At 34.4% G+C, this 19,645-nt stretch overlaps 1 protein-coding gene across 7 annotated transcripts in view; it reads left to right on the top strand.

Moving 5' to 3' along the window:
* The window catches only part of SS18 (SS18 subunit of BAF chromatin remodeling complex), a 75,038-nt gene that overhangs the window by 35,608 nt on the left and 19,785 nt on the right, over positions 1-19,645 (top strand). For all 7 annotated transcript variants that reach the window (XM_024235780.3, XM_024235779.3, XM_063716788.1 and 4 more), the window contains 3 exon segments: positions 2,847-3,068; positions 16,287-16,454; positions 17,067-17,171. In XM_024235780.3, the coding sequence (XP_024091548.1) occupies positions 2,847-3,068; positions 16,287-16,454; positions 17,067-17,171 (495 nt within the window).

The following is a 19,645-nucleotide window of genomic DNA, read 5'->3' as shown; positions in this document are numbered from 1 at the left end:
TTTTCTTTATTTGTTCCTTATAGCGTTTAGCCAACCTTTTTATGCACACAAATTTGCATCTTGGCTCTTGTTTCCTATTTCAGTTTTGTTTTTAATGTATATTTCATTATGTAGACTCAGTTTTAGAGGTACTTATGTTCTCATTGATCTGGGTCAAATCACTACTCAGTCTCAGGTTCCCTTTTTTAAAAAATTATTATTATTTTTTTCTTTTTGAGACAGAGTTTTGCTCTTGTCACCTAGGTTGGGGTGCAGTGGTGCAATCTCGGCTCACTGCAACCTCTGCCTCCCGGGTTCAAGCGATTCTCCTGCCTCATCCTCCCGAGTAGCTGGGATTACAGGCGCACAACACCACACCTGGCTAATTTTCATATTTTTAATAGAGATGGGGTTTCACCGTGTTGGCCAGGCTGGTCTCAAATTCCTGACATCAGGTGATCCACCTGCTTCGGCCTCCCGAAGTGCTGGGATTGCAGGCATGAGCCACCGAGTCCAGCCTAAAAAAATTAATTGATTTTTTAAAAACTAGGTAATACATGCCTATGGGACCAAAATCAAAGGATACCAAAGGATGCCTAGCCGCCACCTCTCCAGACAGTTCTAGAGAGGCATTGGTTTCTAGTTGTCCTTCAAGAGATATTCTCTCGCCGGGCATGGTGGCTCATGCCTGTAATCCCAGCACTTTGGGAGGCTGAGATGGGTGGATCAGTTGAGGTCTGGAGTTCAAGACCAGCCTGACCAGCGTGGTTAAACCTCATCTCTACTAAAAATACAAAATTAGCTGGCGTGGTGGCACACACTTGTAATCCCAGCTACTTGGGAAGCTGAGACAGGAGAATTGCTTGAACCTGGGAAGTGGAGGTTGCAGTAAACCAAGATCGCACCATTGCACTCCAGCCTGGGCAACAAGAGTGAGACTCCATCTCAAAAAAAAAAAAAAGAGAGAGATTTTCTCTATATAAAATAATGCATGTGTATTTCCTTTATTTTTATTCTTTTTTTTTTTTTTTTTAAAGTACAAATGATAGCACTCATTAAATACTATTATGTATCTTTTCTTTCTCAAAGATATATCTTGGAGACCATTATTTTATTCCATATGTAAATAGATGCCTTATTCTTTTTGGTCTCTATATCATGTTCTTTTTTACAAGTTTAGTTTATTCGAACATTTAGGATGGAAACATAGGCTTCTAGTCTTTTGTTATTATGAATTATACTGTCATGAATTTGCCTGTAAAAATATATATGCACATATATATGTATTTTGTGTGTCAATACACATGCACACAAAAATTTGTATATCTATAGCATAAATTCCTGGAACTGAAATTGCTGGGTTAAAGGTATATATATTTTAAAAGTTGACAGTTAGTGCCAAATTGCTTTGTGTAAAAATAGTAATATCCATCAGTTCTGCATTTATGAATTTCACATCCATGGATTTAACCAACAGTGGATTGAAAATACTTGGAAAAACAAATTGTGACTATACTGAACATGTACATACTTTTTTTTTCTTGTCATTATTCCCTAAACAACACAGTATAGCGACTATGTACATAGCATTTACATTATGTTAGGTAGTACATGTAATGTAGAGATGATTTAAAGTATATAAGAGGATGTACATAGGTTATGTGGAAATCCTGCGTCATTTTATGTCAGGGACATGAGCATTTACGAATTTTGAAATCTGTGGGTGGTTCTGGAACCAATCTCCCACAGATATTGAGGGACAACTACTTTATTTGAATTGTTGTTTGTCATCACAAATTTCCTCAAGCTTGATCCCACCCTTGATTCCACAAGCTTGATTCCCCATGAAATATAAGTAAGATTTCTGTTCCTTCAACAATGGATGAAAGTGCTTCTTTCTTCATAATATAGTTAGATCGAACTTTTGATTTTTGAGAATCTGAAAGGTGAAAGTTCGGTCTCATAGTTTTAATTTGCCTTCCTATTTTAAGTGAAGCAATCAATCTTCTAATGTTGATGAACCTTTTTGTAGTTTTTGTGTGAACTAGTCATTCCCTCATTATGTCCTTTGCCCATTCTTTTACTGGTGGTGGTCTTTTACTTACTTCATATGTTAAGTAATTAATTTGGTCTGGGTCTGTGATCTATCTTATAAATAATATTTTCTTATTTACCTTTTTATTATTTAATTTTGAGTTTTTTATGTCGTGCAAATTTTTAAGTTTTGTATAGTCTAATTTATCAATGTTTTATGGCTCAGGGTTTTCTGGCATACTTAAGAAGATCCTTCCATTATTATTTTTAAAATTCTCCTTTTTGAAATTCTTTTATGGTTTCTTCTTTTTAAATGTTTAAGTTTTCCATTCATCTAGAATTAGTTAGTGGAAGAAATGAGATAGAGATCCAACTTGTTTTTTCCAGATGGCTCCCTAGTTGTCACAATAGCATTTACTGAATTAGTTTTCTATTGCTCACTAATACTTAATATTACTGTGATTATTTACTCAGCTATGTATTTGGGTCTATATTTAGACTCTGTTCTATTCAATCGATCTGTTAGTCTGTTCATTTATGTTCGCAGTCAATTACTCCAACCTTATATGTTTTGCTCTTTTATAAAGAAGCTAGTCCTCCCTTCTTTTTCAGAGTGCTCCTGACTTTTCGAAAGCATCAATTTCTTAATCTGAAAATGGGAATAACTACTTCACAGTATTTGCTGTCTTTTCCTATAAACCATTTACTTTGCTATCGATTAATTATTGTTTGGTATTACTATAATAATGCAAAAAAAATATTATTTCCAGGTACTTTTGTATGGACCATCTGTTTAACTTTCATATTTTGCTTCTGATCATTTTTCTTCAAAGGGCCTAACCATATGCCTATGCAGGGACCTGGACCCAATCAACTCAATATGACAAACAGTTCCATGAATATGCCTTCAAGTAGCCATGGATCCATGGGAGGTTATAACCATTCTGTGCCATCATCACAGAGCATGCCAGTACAGAATCAGATGACAATGAGTCAGGGACAACCAATGGGAAACTATGGTCCCAGACCAAATATGAATATGCAGCCAAACCAAGGTAACTAAGCTTTATGTCCTTCTTGACTAGAGTGCTCTATTAGCCTTTGAAAAGTAAAATGATTGTTGTCAGGTTCTTAGCTGGTTCATAAAAATAAAAGTTTAAAGTGAGTGACAGTCATGCCCATAAAAAGGAGACGTTGAGTTTGAAGCTAGTTTAAATCTCTTTGCTCAATGTAGCTTTTTAAGCTTATTTATTTTTATGTCTTTTGGACAGTTTGTTTGAGGTTCTGTATTGTTGAGAATTGTTTTTTAAAGCCAGTCAATGAAGAACCAAACATTTGGTTTAGCTAGAAAGTTGAGAAAATAAACACTTGCTCCTTCATTTTACTTATTAAGGATGTATTAATTTATATGAATTCCCCTTGATTTATATGGATGTTTTCTGATGCTATGTTTCAGCGTTAAAAAGTAATTCTAAAATAATTTGCCATTAGAATGTTCAGTGGAGGTGCTGCTGTACGCGTCTTAGAGTGGTATAAGTCCATTAAAGTTTATTACCAATCTCAGAATGAAATTGTACCATGTTTCTCTTTTAAGTATTCTGTGAATAATAACTAAAAGCCAGTAAGTGGCGCTCTGTTCTGCTAATTGTCTGTTAAAACATTTGGCATATTTCCAGCTTAATGCTATTTCAGTTACAAAATGTAATAAAGACCGTAAGATAGAATTAAATGTATTTGGAATAAAATTTTCTAGATTTTGATTTATAAAATAAACCAGAGCACTAAAGTGTACCCAGATAAAAGAAGTTAATGTTAATCTGTTGATAATTCCTTATGATGAAATAATATAATTTTAAAATAATACAGATTTTTAATAATTTTCATGAGATATACTGAAAGCAAAAGGAGATAATAGAAAAAATTGCCAATCATTGTAGCTTCACAAAACTGGCACTTGCTACATTTTTTTCCCCCAAAGTTACTTAATGCTTACGGTAGAATTATTTTTGTGTTTTTATTAGGTCAGTTAAAAGTCCAAACAACAGCAAGATCCAGTCAGTGCTAGATCAGAAGGGAGTTCATGTGTTTCTCTATACAGTTTGGTTACCAGGAGAGAGAACAGGAAAATTGATGATTCTGACAGCAACTCCATTAATGATGGCACACTTCTTAGAAACTTATAGTTAAGAAAAGGTATGGTGTGCACAAAAAATGGATGTTGCTGCAGCATGGTTTGATATGACATAATAAGATTTGAAGAAAAAAAATAATGCATATAGCAATGTGCATATTGACTTTTTGGAGAAAAGTATTGAGGTGTTTATAGAAATTTTTTGTTCTTAGGGACCAACTTTTATTTTTTAAAATGTATTTTGTAAGTATGTGTAGGTCTTCCTTTTACTATAGTACGGTAGTTTATATCACTTTTTGCCTTGTTCTCATAGTTTATAAATTTCTTCTTTTTTATTTTTATTTTGTGTATTTTGTTAAAAGAATAGAAACAACGTCTTGGTATGTTGCCCAGGCTGGTCTTGAACACCTGGGCTTAAGTGATCACCTGCCTTGGCCTCCCAAAGTCCTGGGATTACAGGCATGAGCCACTGCACCTGATCAGTTTATGAATTTCTTAATAGAAAATAGACTGTACAGAAATGACCAGGTAGAGATCTGAAGAGATTAAAGACAATTTTCAAAAAGAAAATATGGTTAAAATCATTGAGGAAATTTTTATTTTAATTTTTTAATTTTTTATTTTTTTTTGAGACGGCATCTGGCTCTGTTGCCCAGGCTGGAGTGCAGTGGCACAATCTCTGCTCACTGCCAGCTCCACCTCCCGGGTTCACGCCATTCTCCTGCCTCAGCCTCCCGAGTAGCTGGGACTACAGGCACCCGCCACTACGCCTGGCTAATTTTTTTTTTTTTTGTATTTTTAGTAGAGATGGGGTTTCACCGGAAATTTTTATTGTTTTAAAAATCTCTTTAGGACAAATAAAAAACTTCATTTAAATTTTGATATTTCAGAATCAAAAGAACACAAAATTACAGTTAGCAAAAAAGAAAGTTATACAGTGTTCTGGCAGCATCTACTTTTTTAATCATATGAGTTTCTTATAAAAGCATTTTAATTATATGTTACCTTTTAATAAAGAAGTTCATGGTGAGTTTTATTAATGAATTTTTTTACTAGATGCTAGAGGATGATCGAAGAGTTTTATTAATGAAGTTTTAATATTTATTTCATTATAAAACATTTTCTTAGTTTTTATAAAAATAAGCTGCATATTTTACATTAAAGTTTTTCTTTTTATTATTATTTATTTTTATTTGTTTTAATTCTGCAACTAAGCTAGTATTATTGCAAAATGTTTTTCTCTGTGTTCTCTTAGAGGGTCCATTGCTTCCAGGTGAGCAATTTAGCACAATTTTTTTTTTTTTTTTGAGATGGAGTCTCACTTTTTGTTGCCCAGGCTGGAGTGCAGAGGTGCAATCTCGGCTCACTGCTGCTTCCGCCTCCTGGGTTCAAGCAATTCTCCTGCCTCAGCCTTCCTAGGGGCTGGGATGACAGGCGCCAGCCACCATGCCCAGCTAATTTTTGTATTTTAGTAGAGACATGTTGGCCAGGTTGGTCTTGAACTCCTGACCTCAAGCCATCCATCCACCTCAGCCTCCCAAAGTGTTGGGATTACAGGCACGAGCCACCGTGCTGGGCCCAATTTTTATGTTAATTTGTTTCTTAAATTGCTGGCAAAATGTTGCGTAAGTATAATAGTCAATCCAACATATATTTTCCCATGTTATTGTCACTGTTACCCAGATAAAGTTTATTTTTTTGTCATTTTGAACCTTAAGAGAAAGACCTGGCTGGGCGTTGGCGCCCCTTGCTTGTAACCTCAACACTTCGGGAGGCTGAAATGGGAGGATCATTTGACCCCAGGAGTTGAAGACCAGCCTGGGCAAGATGGCGAGACTTGCATTTTTTACAAAAAGAAATGTAAAAATTAGCTGGGCATGGTAGCTTGTGCCTGCAGTCCCAGCTACTCAGAGGTGGAGGCGGGAGGTTCACTTGAGCACAGGACTTCAAGGCTGTAGTGAGTTTGCTGGTGTCACTGCACTCCAGCTTGGGTGACAGAGCAAGACCGTCTCTAAAAAAACAAAAAGAGTAACTCCAGTTTTCAGAGTAAACCATCATCTTCCTACATAAACTTATTTGCATATAGAGCATAAACTTCACTAGAATTCAACAAGCTCTATAAAAGCAGGAAGTGTGTTCTTTGCTGTATCCCAAGTGCCTAGAAAAATGTCTGAGGATGGACACACAAAATCTTATTTATTTCTTTCATTTCTTCGTAAAAATCAAGTGTTATATGATCACCTGTCTGAAAAATATTTATTTAATAAAGCAAGAAGTACATTCAGTGTATGAAAAGGCAAATTGTATGGAAGGGATTTCTGAAGGTGTTATATTGGACCAGATATCTGTGTATTTTTCATTATCAGGCATTAGTAATTATAGCTTTCCACATTTAACAGAATTTTACTAATTATATATTCAAATATAAAGAATTTTACAAATTGCAGTGCTTGTGTTAAAGAGTATGTTTTGTAAGTTCCATGTGTGTAATTCTTTAGATTTGGATATGTCTTGGCCCCCTGTAGCTTACTGTATGCGGGACCTTTGACTAAATTACTTAATTTCTCTAAGTAAGATTAAGTGAAATGATGCATGTAAAAATCCTGACTTGGTAATCATTTGCATAATTTTTATAAAATCAGTTGGCCAATCATCAAGCTTTTTTAAAAAGGTGAACAGGAAAACATTTGAGATTGGTTTATCAGCTACTGTCTTATTTTAGCCACAGCATCTAATTTATTTCCGGTTGTTTTAATAGTATTAAGAAAGTGTTGATTCACGTGGCTAAGTTGCAAATGACAATATCTTCAAAACACTGTGCTTTCTGTCAGTGTACTCTTTGGTTAGACTGACCCAGAGGCTTGACATGAAAGTAGGAGGAGATTTTTCTTTCAGTACCTAAACTGTTCACATTCGTTATATAAATATGAAGGGCAAAGAGTATGTATTGCCACAGCTGAGATTGTTTTCTTATTATCTTATTATCTCTTACTATTACACAATGGATTATTAAGAGATAGACCAAAAGGAGGTGCTTGAGATAAGCCTAGCATTTACTTTTACATATGTATTTTTACATGGTAGTTTATTTCCTTGTACCTCTGCTATTCGTATATATAGATCTTTCTCATTTTTTAAATGGCAACATTCTTTGTATGGATGTATTATAATACAACAAAGCCATTTTCACTTTTGATAGATGTTTCTAGTCTTTTACTATTACAAATACTTCTGGAAAAAATGTCTTTGTACCTATGTCTTTGATTACTTGTACAAGATTTTTGTAGGATAAATTCTAGAAATAGAATTATTAAAATATATGAATACTTTAAATACTTGAGAGACATTGTCAAATTGTTTTCAATAAAGGTTGCATGAGGCCACATTCACATTCCTACAGCATATAAAAGTGCTTATTTTACTACATACCCAGTGACAATCTTCCTATTTGCTAAATATGTAGGGGAAAACTGTAAACTTAATTTCTTCAATTACTAGTCAGGTTGAATAACTTCATATGTTTATTTGCTGTTTGCATGTTTTCTATGAATTGCCTGTTCATGTCATGTATTCTGTGGTTTGTCTGTTATTGAAGGAGTTGTTTATAGGTTAAGTCTGTTTGCCTTACGTGAATTTCACATGTAAAAACATTTTGTTAGTTTTAAGAGATAGGAATTTAACTTTTTGTTGTTGTTGTTTTTTGAGACGGAGTCTCGCTCTGTCGCCCAGGCTGGAGTGCAGTGGCAAGATCTCGGTTCGCTGCAAGCTCTGCCTCCTGGGTTCATGCCATTTTCCTGCCTCAGCATCCCAGGTAGCTGGGACTACAGGCGCCCGCCACCATGCCCGGCTAATTTTTTTTGTATTTTTGGTAGAGATGAGGTTCCACCGTGTTAGCCAGGATGGTCTCAGTTTCCTGACCTTGTGATCTGCCCGCCTTGGCCTCCCAAAGTGCTGGGATTACAGGCATGAGCCACTGCGCCTGGCTGGAATTTAACTTTTTAAAATAGTTTGTTTTAGTGATAGGATTCTGAAATGGTAATATTCATGAAAAAATGTGATTATCTCCCAATTATATCGGAACTTTGACCCAGCATTTGCTAAGTTATGGTATCAATAGATTTACTAATTACTAGTAAAATACTTTGGAAGGTTCAGTATGCTTATTAGATTATTAAAAGGCCTGAGAAGATTTTTATTAAAGAAACTGATTTGATTTCAGTTAACATGAGTATATTACCATGGAGCTTTTCTTCTTCTTCTTTCTTTTTTTTTTTTTGGCATATTACTCACCAAGGTAACAGCTAATACTCAGTGAGTACCTGTTAGTGCCAGGCACTAACAGAAACAAAACTATCAAAATGCTTTGCATGTCTTCTTTAATTCTCACATCCTTGAGGTAGTAGGTAAGGTACTATTACTATCATTCTGTGCATGAGGAAACAGACATCCTATGGAAATACAGGCAAGCCTTGCTGTATGCGATTCCGATATACATGAATATCAGTTACTGCAGTTAAGCTAAATACAGGCCTTGCTGTATGCGATTCTGATATACAAGAATATCAGTTACTGCAGTTAAGCTAAATAACACCTGTTCCCCTAGCACCACCATTTGAATTTCAGTTACCATAGTACATTAAGAGTAATTGTATAAAGTATGAACTCTTAGCTGCTCCTTCTTCAGTCTACAAATCACTACATAAATAACAGATGCCTGTCATGATAAGTGATGGATGTTACTTTTAGATTTTGTCGGTGATTGGTCACTGTGCATCTGTCAGTTCATGCACATACAGCAAAGCTTGTTGTTGTGTTTCTTCCTTGGCTCCCAGCAGTAAACCTATATGAGATTTTACAAACCTGGATAATTGAAAGAGGGACTTGGCCAACATAGATAAAAGTGCAACAAAGAAATGAAAAATGATAATGCTGGAAATGAAACCCAAATTCAGTGTAAATGGAGTACTGAAGAAATTGCTGACTGTGGGAATGTTGACATTGCTGCCATTTCAGAGAATCTGGACATACACTGCAGGTGCTTAATGAAGGAGAACTCATTGATACAAATGAGAGAAGTAGTTGTGATGAAAAGGATGAAGATGTCCCAGAGGAAGCAAGACTGGCAAAATATTTCACATTAAAGAAATTCTTGGAAATATTTCACAACTTTGAAAGTGTAAAGGATAAAATGTTGGATGCCAATCCAAACTTAGAAAGGAGTGTGACAATTTGCTAAGCTGTGGAAAAGAGACTTACTCTAAATCGTCATATATACCATTAGGAGAAGGGAACTACTTTTCAGATTATTCTTGACAGGATTTTTACAAAGAAGTGAAACACTTTAATTCTCAGTGTTTCTTTTTTTTTTCCACTTCTTTTTTTTTTTTTTTGAGACGGAGTCTTCCTCTGTCACCCAGGCTGGAGTGCAGTGGTGCAATCTTGGCTCATTGCAACCTCCACTTCCCAGGTTCAAGTGTTTCGATTCTCCTACCTCAGCTTCCCGAGTAGCTGGGATTACAGGCACATGCTACCATGTCCAGCACATTTTTGTATTTTTAGTAGAGATGGGGTTTCACTACATTGGCCAGGCTGGTCTTGAACTCCTGACCTCAAGTGATCCACCCACCTAGGCCTCCCAAAGTACTGGGAGTACAGGCGTGAGCCACTGCACCTGGCCAATTCTCAATGTTTCTAATGTTTAAAATTACAGTGAATTAAATATTTTCTCATTTCCCTATGTATTTTTAACTGACAGTAATAGAGTTTTCAATGTTTTGACCAAAATTTTAAAGGCCATGGTATAATTATGATTTTTTTTCCTACTGATTATTAAGATCATATTGCATGATTTCAGCTTGCATGGTCATTGATATGGTCTGATCCTACTATGCAAAGTGAAGACTATAAGGTTTTATAGACACTTTGGGAAATGCTAGTAAGTTCCTAACAATATGAATGTTATACGGTTAAAAGCTTCTCATTTATCTTAAGGATTCAGATACAAATATGTCAGATGATATGTGTTATGAAGAGAAATATGCAAAGTAAAAGGAAAAAGAAAAATAAGGATGTATGCCATTTTAGGGTGGTGAGCAGATACCTAGAAAAAGAATGTGGCACAGCAGATGGAACAGCAAGTATGCACTGGAGCATACTTGGTGTGTTTGAGGTATAGCAGGGAGACCCGTTGAACTGGAGCAGAGTGAGTGAAAGTGGGAAGTCATAAGAAATAAGGTCCAAGAGATAGTTGAAGGCTAGGCCTTGAAAGTCTTTTAGTCCATAAGGATTTTAGATTTTATTCTGTGGAAGGAGATATACTGCTGGAAAGTTTTGAGCACTGGAATAACATGATCTGAATATATGGTTTTCAAAAAATGCTTTTGGGCAGCTGTATAGAAAATGGGCTGTAATTGGGCAAGGGCGAAATAGGGAGACCTGTTAAAAGGCTCTTGTTGTATTTAAGAGATGATTGTGGCTTTAAATAGTGTGATAGCTATGGAGGTAATCAGAAGTAGTCAGTTTTGGGATATTTACCATGTATTTTGAAGGTAAAGCGGATTTGCTGACAGATCAAATGTGGAGGACAAATGCAAAGTTTGTGTTGTCCTCTCCTTGAACAGTCAGTATGTGTTGTGTTCCTCTCACAGATGTGTGATAATACACACAGGGTATATTGCTGACCAGGGGAGTTTCCCTTAGCCTTAGTGTTCAGAGTTTTTATTGGGACTGTATTATGTAGACTTGATTAATCACTTGTCCATTTGGTTGATCTCAGTCTCCAATCTCGATCCTTTACCCCCCTGCTTGACCCAAAACCCCCATTCAGGATGAAAGGAGCTACAGGAAATCCCAATTAAGTAAATTTACTAAATTTTTCTGATTTTTTTCTGATTTTAGTAATCAGTAAATATTTCTGATTATTAAAATAACTAATGTTAAATTTGAAAAATCTTGGCCAGGTGTGGTGGCTCATGCCTGTAATCCCAGCACTTTGGGATGCCGAGGTGGGTGGATCACCTGAGGTCAGGAGTTTGAGACCAACCTGGCCAACATAATGAAACGCTGTCTCTACTAAAAATACAAAAATTAGCCGGACGTGGTGGTGTGCACCTGTAGTCTCAGCTTCTCGGGAGGCTGAGGCAGGAGAATCGCTTGAACCTGGGAGGCGGAGGTTGCAGTGAGCTGAGATTGTACCACTGCACTCCAGCCTGGGTGACAGAGCAAGACTCTGTTTCAAAAAAAAACAAACAAAAAAACTAAAAAATATGAAAAGCATACAACATAAAATAAAAAACACCTCTTACTTCACTATATTTTAAATTATTAGGCAAATTCACTTAAGTATAGTAGCTTATACTTAGAATCCTTTAAGCAGTACTACTTGTAATTATGTAATTTAAAAATATATGTATTTAGTTATTTTTCTTTAGACTCTGAGTTCTATGAAGTGAAGAACTGTGTCTTGTTCTGTTCACTGCTTTATCCTGTTTGTTGACTGATTAGCTAGATATAGGTATCCTCTTGCTATTACAGTGTCCCCTGAGGGACAAAATTGCCCACAGTTGAAAATAACCAGCTTGAAGAAATGGTTAGTATGAATAACTGTGTAAAGATGGTCTGTGTCACTAAAGAAACAAATGACAATAACAAAATTGTTATTGATATTATTTTTAATACCTTTTAAAACTTTTATGAGATTTTTTCTAAAGTTCTAACGTTCTGAAAGATTTTGTATCTTTTAATGAGCTGTTGTTCTCTTTACTAGCTAGAATCATGTTTCCATTTTTTCATTGGTTGCTGGGAAACTCAGCTAAATTTGTGCTTGGCTGCAGTGAACTTACTGAACTGGGCTAGTCATCCTACATTTTGTTACTTGCTCTTGTTCTTTTATCCTTGATATTGTATCTAAACATCTTATTAACTACTAAAAATTCTTGATGTGGACAGGTGTATAATTTAGGTAAGTAAAGAGTCCTGTTCTTTTTAAGCAGCTATTTAAGCAGATAGTAAGTTAACTAATTGAGTTTTTTGGAATACAGGGATTCTTGCAAATAAATTATTAGAAATAACTCCAAATAAGAGCTATAATTGGGTTAGTTTGAGATTAAATGGTTAAGGAACAAATAGTAAAATGTGAGCAGTAAATGATGAAATATGAATGTGAAAACAGGCCTGAGGAGGGTATTATCTATGGAGTTTCATGGTCTTAAGCTTACAGAAGATAGGTGGGGTGAAGAAATTTCTTATATTTTAAGATTTTTGTATTACAGTGATAGAGATGTATTATACAGAACTGTTTTCATGGGAGATAGTGGCATGGGAAAAGTATGATTTGAATTTGGAGAGGAAGTACACATAGTGATTAAGAGCACGGGCTTTGGACCATTTAGTAGCTATGCAACTTTAGAGCCTTTCGTAGCAGTACAGCTTTGGGTAAGATCCTTAATGTTTGTGACCCTTAAATGTTGTTGTCTGTGAAGAAGTTGATAATAATACTACCCGTTTCATAGGGCTTTGGGGAAGATAAATAATACAGGTAAAGCTATTAGCTTAGTGCCTGGCTAATAATAAGTGTTCATTAAATGTTAGCTGTCATTTTAAACAATATTATTTGAAATAATTTGTAGATTAATGATACAATTTTTATAAAATTTTAGTGTATTGGTTTGCATCTGAAGATGTGAAATACATGTGTATATGTATGAATGTTCTATATATATAGAATATTTGTAAAATTACATGATTCAGAATTGACAGATTAAAACAATGTTTTCCTTATAGTTAAGTATTTAAAAATTATTTTTTTCAGTCTACCTAATTGTATGTCACTATAGACAGTGACAGTGTTCATCACATCTCTATATTACCATGGCTCCTAGCCTGGGGTGTTGTACCTAATAAGTACTCAATAAATTTGATCCTTGACCTACTCTTCAAAAAAAATTCTTTTTTTTTTTTTTTTTGACCACTGACTTAAGATAAAATTAAGTATTAACCATCTCATTGGAGAAAAGAATTCCAATAATATAAAATATGGTAATTTGGGAGATTTTTACATGTGTTTAAAATAAAGGATGTTATTTTCGTAGAATATCTGTTAGAATATAAAACTCAAAATCGGAAGAAATAATGTGCTAATGATAAGTGTTTGTTATATGCCCTTGCAAAACACTTTCAAAAATATAGTCTAGGTAATTAAGACATCAGTAGGGTCTTTGCATATGTATTATCACACTTTGTAGTGCGTCTTAACATCAAAATGGTTTATGTAAAAGATGAAGAATAACCTTTAAGTCTGTAGTAATGTATGATACCAATGTTTGCAGGAAATGGTTGTAGAAGACGCATTTTATAATGCTATTTCACTCTGCAGTACAAATTTTTAGAACATATTTTGGGGTAACCTTTTGAGTTTTACTTCTCTTAGTTTCATTAGTATCTCAAGAGATAATATACATTGCCAGTGTAGCATAATTTCATTATCCTAAGAAGGAAAATAATATACTTCCTAAACAATCATAATTGAAGTCATAAAGTCATAATTTTTTTTTTCTTTAATGGATAAGGCTTCGAGGAAAATTATGAAATGTACTGTGCTTTAGTAGTGTTAGCTGACTCCATTCTCTCTGTGGTTTAGGCTTGATCATGAATGATGTTGGGATCCTCTGAGGGAGAGAAGTGACAGTAAAAGAAGGGTATTAATTGAGCTCTTTGGGATTGGAACTGCTCACAGTCCCAAAAGATAAAGCACAAGTGGCATGGTCTTTTCTGTCTAGGGCTTAAGCTACAATTACTTTGCTCTCCTTTAGAGCAAGGTTTAGTGTTTTGTTATGTATCTTTTTGGATTTTTTTTTCTTTTGGCTACTGTGGTTTTGCTTTCTTTTTGGTTCTAGTATTATAGGTTTTAGTTATATAGTTACCTTCTGTTAAGACAAGAGGTCTTTAGACAGTGTTGGAGAAGAAAAGGCAAAACCTTCATTTACTGAAAATGAATTACATAAATGTCCGATCAGGTTACCTATTAAATTATGAATGTTAGTGTTTAATAGTTTAGTATATGCAACATATATTTGAAAATTATAACTGCTATTAAACTAGTGTTTTGGAACTTTTTTGTTGCAAATTACTTGCTTCGGAACTACTGAATTTGTTTTGTGTTTTGTTTTGTTTTGGTTTTTGAGGCAGAGTTTCACACTTGTCGCCCAGGCTGGAGTGCAGTGACACGATCTCAGCTTACTGCAACCTCTGCCTCCCGGGTTCAAGCGATTCTCCTGCCTCAGCTTCCCGAATAGCTGGGATTACAGGCATGCACCACCATGCCTGGCTAATTTTTGTACATTTTAGTAGAGTTGGGGTTTCACCATGTTGGCCAGGCTGGTCTCGAACTCCTGACCTCAGGTGATCCACCCACCTTAGCCTCCCAAAGTGCTGGGATTACAGGTGTGAGCCACCACTACTGGCTTACGAATTTGTTATAGCTTATTTTTTAATAGAGGCAATGAAAAATAGAACAAACATGTGCTTCAAAATAAAATGTGAGGTTTGTCTTATTCTCAGTTTTTATCTATTAGCTGTGTAATCTTGATTTTCAGATTCCTTGGCTAAAAAAATTGAGAATTAGGGTCCTTACCTCTGGTAGTTGTTAGGAGTTTATAGGAAATGACTGTGAAACCATGTAACTGGCAGTGTTGTAGGGTACCTTCAGTATTAAGTTCTCTTCGCCTCCACTCTCAACCAGCCACTTTGTCTCTACTAAGAGTGTATTTCCTTGTTGAAAGAAAGGTCCCAGAGTTTTTGAGAGGCTTACGTTCACATTTATGAGAATGAAATTGAAAAGAAGGAAAAAAGAAACAGAAGCACGGAAGGCAAATAGGAGAAAAACAGCTCTGATAAAGCACTCCTTCAGATAAAACAGTTCTTCTGATTGGAAATGTGAAGTCTTTCTGCTTACATCATTGCTGCTGTTGTAAGTCAGTAATATATTTGAAGAGGTGGGCTTGTTTTGTTTTTAATTGTTTGTTAAGTAATTAAGTAGTGAACTTTTGGCTCATTTGGGCAGTTTCATCTGTGAAACCTTTCCAGGCTGTCTAGTACTTTGCCTTTTGTACTTAAATTTTCTCCGTGTCACTCAGCGGGGAGGAGGAGTATGTAGCTATATAAAGCAGCAAGTTGGGAAAGGACTCATCCATACTTCTGAGATAGTAATGTTATAATGGCAAAATGATGAGTTCCCCATACCGTAACTTGGCCCAGTCAACCTCTCAGGAGCTGCTTAACGTTGTTAGATGGCAATGTGGGACTTGATGGCCATTGTTTATTGTTTCCTGTGATACGTTTTTACTGTTGCCAGTGTGATACTATAGCAGTGGTAGTTTGGCTACCCCAGTATTGCTCACTTTGGAAACTGTAGTTCAGATTTCTTAGCCTACAGCTTGTTGCATGTCTCTGCCTGCTTTTAGAGGTGTGAGAGTCTTTATGTAATGTATGTGTCTTTTAACATATTAAGCACTATAGCCATTTGATTTCAAGGAGGCCTTTTTAGGTTATAAATCTTGTAGTTGGGAAAGGGAAAGAAGACTTTTTAAGATTTTGTCCTAAATTAAAGCTTATGAAGTTCTATTAAGTGTTTGTATAGTTTCCCTGTCTACCATTATATAATGAGTGAGTATTGAAAAAGAGAACAAAGTAAAAATCTAGAGATTTGGTTTCTTTCCCTTGGTTTGACCACTGTTTTGCTGTGTGATTTTGTAAAGTTTACTTTTGGTTTATTTTCCAGTGTAGCATAAGGATGATATCTTCTCAAGAAAGATGGTATAGATAAATATTAGATAGTGTGTAATGGAAAATACACACATTCAGGATGTTCATATATTATATGCATTTTGTTTTAAAAAATGACTTAAGAATCATCTTCCAGTGGATTTCAAGTTAACCACCATGGATTGGTTATTTTCTTTTGTTTGCAGATTATTTTAGGCATGTGAATTTTAATTCAAAGACTTATTTTTATTATTTGAAATCAGTTTTTACTGCCTTTAATTATATATTTTGGGGACTGTATGATAAAAGATTATCTTATTTCTCTTGAGATGTTAAAGTTATATACAAAAAATTATGTGTATAATGTTGTGTCTTGTTTCAGGTCCAATGATGCATCAGCAGCCTCCTTCTCAGCAATACAATATGCCACAGGGAGGCGGACAGCATTACCAAGGACAGCAGCCACCTATGGGAATGATGGGTCAAGTTAACCAAGGCAATCATATGATGGGTCAGAGACAGATTCCTCCCTATAGACCTCCTCAACAGGGTAAGATTCCATTTGGAAAATTTGCTACTTAATGTAATTGAAAGGCTTTAAATTTTAATGACCTTTTAATCTAGACAAAGTCAGGGCGTTTTCTTTTTTTTGGACAAAAGGTAGGGTCCTAGTAGGTACAAAGGGGTCACGAAGAAGATAGGAACTTCTTATCTGTTATTTTCTGGAAAAAGTTATATCATAAAATTTTATATCGAAAGCTCACTAATTCACAACAGAAAATACTGTTTTGTTTTTGAAAAGTTATAAAATAAAGGGTCAGGAATAAACCCAATTTTACTTCAGAGCACTGTAGTATCAAAATTAAAAGGAAATAAATTTGCTGCTAGTTTGAACCTATTTTTAAGAAGTTAGCATTTGTTTTTCTGAGTTGGTATTTTTTGATACTGCATGTATGGTCTTAACATTGATTTTAGTAAATGTGGTATGTGGAGCTGCTGTGTTTGTATGCGTATGTATATGAATAGCTAAAAGTGTCTGAAATGCCAAATTATGAGATGGGAATCTATAGTTGAGAAATAATCTTTCATAATATCAAATTAGAAAGCCTTTGATGACGTAGAGAACACATTATTTATCTCTTGACTGGTTGTGGTTTTTCAGGCCCACCACAGCAGTACTCAGGCCAGGAAGACTATTACGGGGACCAATACAGTCATGGTGGACAAGGTCCTCCAGAAGGCATGAACCAGCAATATTACCCTGATGGTAATCTCTCCTGATGTTAACTTTCCCATTTTCTATCCCTGCCTAATATTAATGTAGAGAGTTATTTAAAACATTTCAATGAGGACGAAGAAACTAACAATTTGTTTCTTCTAAATTTTGAAACACTTCAGTACTCTAAAGTACCAATGATAGCATTAGTTTATAATCTAATTCAACGTATATTTTGTGTAGCTGTTCCAGTAGTACCATCAGGAATCACAGTCTGTCATTGGAATCCTTATATAAAAGAGGATCCTTTTGTAATATATCTAGGGTTGTTTGATTTCAGCCAAAGCTTATGTTTATTGATTTACTCTTTTTTTAATAAGAGCTTCATTAAGATACAATTCACCTGCCATAAAGTTCACCCATTAGTTGACTTGTATTAATTGTACAAATACATAGAGTATATAGTTCTTAAGTTATTTTTCCAAGTCTCATCATTTTAATTAATGTTTCATACTTCTCAACAAACTAAGGTTTACATTAGTGCTTGCCTTTGAGAAAAATTTGGGAGACTAAATTATATCTGTAATATAGCCATATAGAGATTGAGTAGAATGGGAAAGGCAATTTGGAAATAAGATTTTTAGTTAGGGTTTTTTGTTTTTTGTTTTTTTGTAGAAGGTGACTTGTGAAAAATTGGTTAGTAAGATGCACTGTACTTTAGGAAAATTTGAATAGCAATAATCCAAGCATACAAGTAGGTTTTCACAGTACAGTTTCATAAATTTTTCTGTATGCTTGAAAATTTTATAATACAATGTAGAAGAAAAAATAATTCAGAAATACATTGCAAAATGATGTGGGTTGTTAGGATTTGCCAAAAGCCTTATTCATGTATATGATCCTTTGTTGTAAATATAAATTACTGAACAGAGAAACTAAGAAACTTAAAGCTAAAGTATTAGCAGCCATTGACTAGCAGCCCATGTAAGCTAGCAAGAAGATACAATTTAGGATATTTGAAAAAACATCTCACCTGTCATTTTTTGTTAATACATAAAACATAAAGATACATTTGTACTTAAGGACATTGGTTTTTGTTTTGTTTTGTTTTTCTTTTCATATGTAAACATGTATTAAGATTTTTTTAAATTAAAAACTTTAGTAAGGTTGTTGTAGACTATACGTATTTTAAAGACGTGAAATCTACTTTGTTGAGTTATATGTATTAAGAAGTCTGCTGAAAATAAATGTTTCTGTTTTTTAATTTTTAATTACATTTTAAAGAGTTAAACTTGACATTGTTATTTTGATCCTGGGTATCTCTTGAAATGTGACATTTGTATTGTTATAAGTATAACCTTTCTGTTCAAAATATATTGGTTTGTTATTTTGTAAATATCAAAACATTAAGGTTACTTTAATTCATTTTATTAGTGGATTTTAATTTGAAGGGTATCGTTTTTGCATAGGTGTGTATTACTTTATATCTGACATTTACATAGAGTATTCTATTTATGTCGACAATTAATATTTGTAAACAACATTGGCTCTTTTCTCTCATGTCTGGATATTTATGTTAGTAAATATATAGATTAGGAATTGGCAAACTTTTTCTGTAAAGGGCCAGATAATAAATACTTTAGTCTTTGTGGGCCATATGGTTTTGGTCTCAGCTACTGAACTCTTATTGTAGCATGAAAGCAGCTATAGACAATAATGAAATGAATAGGCATGACTGTATTCCAATAAAATTTTATTTACAAAAATATGCCACTGGCCATATTAAGACTGCAGGCCATAGTTTGCCAACCCTTCATGTAGGTATTTATGAGTTGGCTTGGGAACATTAGAATACTAGAGCACTGAGTATAATGTTCATTTGTAATTTTATTCCTGTGTCCCTAATTAGGCATTTTTGTAAAATTGAGTTTAGATTTTAGGTAACTAAAAGGTTATTTCCTACATTTTCTTAGTGAAACTTTAAAAAAAAGAGTGAGAGTATTATTTTTCACTAGAGTCCAGTTATCTTGCAGGTAAAATTTATTGTGCTTTAAAACTAAAGATATACTCTCTCAACACAATATTAATTTTATGAAGATGTGTGTTTATGATACTTGAAATATTTTCTAAAGATTTCCAAAATGGCAGCATTAAGATATATAATTTTGCATCTGAAGATACTTTGAGATACTTTATGCAAGTAAATGTTAGAACGTGAAAATTTTTCAGTTTCTTTCAGGGGAAAAACTTATGGAACTCTTTTATATTTTGCATTGTTTTTAGCATATGCTGTGGAATTGGAGACCAGCAGAACAGGTGTTTGACAAAATATGATAATTGCTTCCTTTGTTCATTCTAATTTAATTTAGGTTATTTACATGTGAAAGACTTTTATTCTCTTTTTTTTTTAAATGGGAGATAGTTTTTTTTTCCCTCAATGAGGATTATCAGATTTAAGACAATAAGTGTAATGTTTCTAAAACTACTGCTTTTTGCTTTTAAAAAAATTTGCACGTTATCTCAAT

This window comes from Pongo abelii, chromosome 17, assembly GCF_028885655.2.
Source record: "Pongo abelii isolate AG06213 chromosome 17, NHGRI_mPonAbe1-v2.0_pri, whole genome shotgun sequence".
Taxonomy (NCBI): Eukaryota; Metazoa; Chordata; class Mammalia; order Primates; family Hominidae; genus Pongo; species Pongo abelii.
This window is presented reverse-complemented; position numbering and strand designations above follow the sequence as displayed.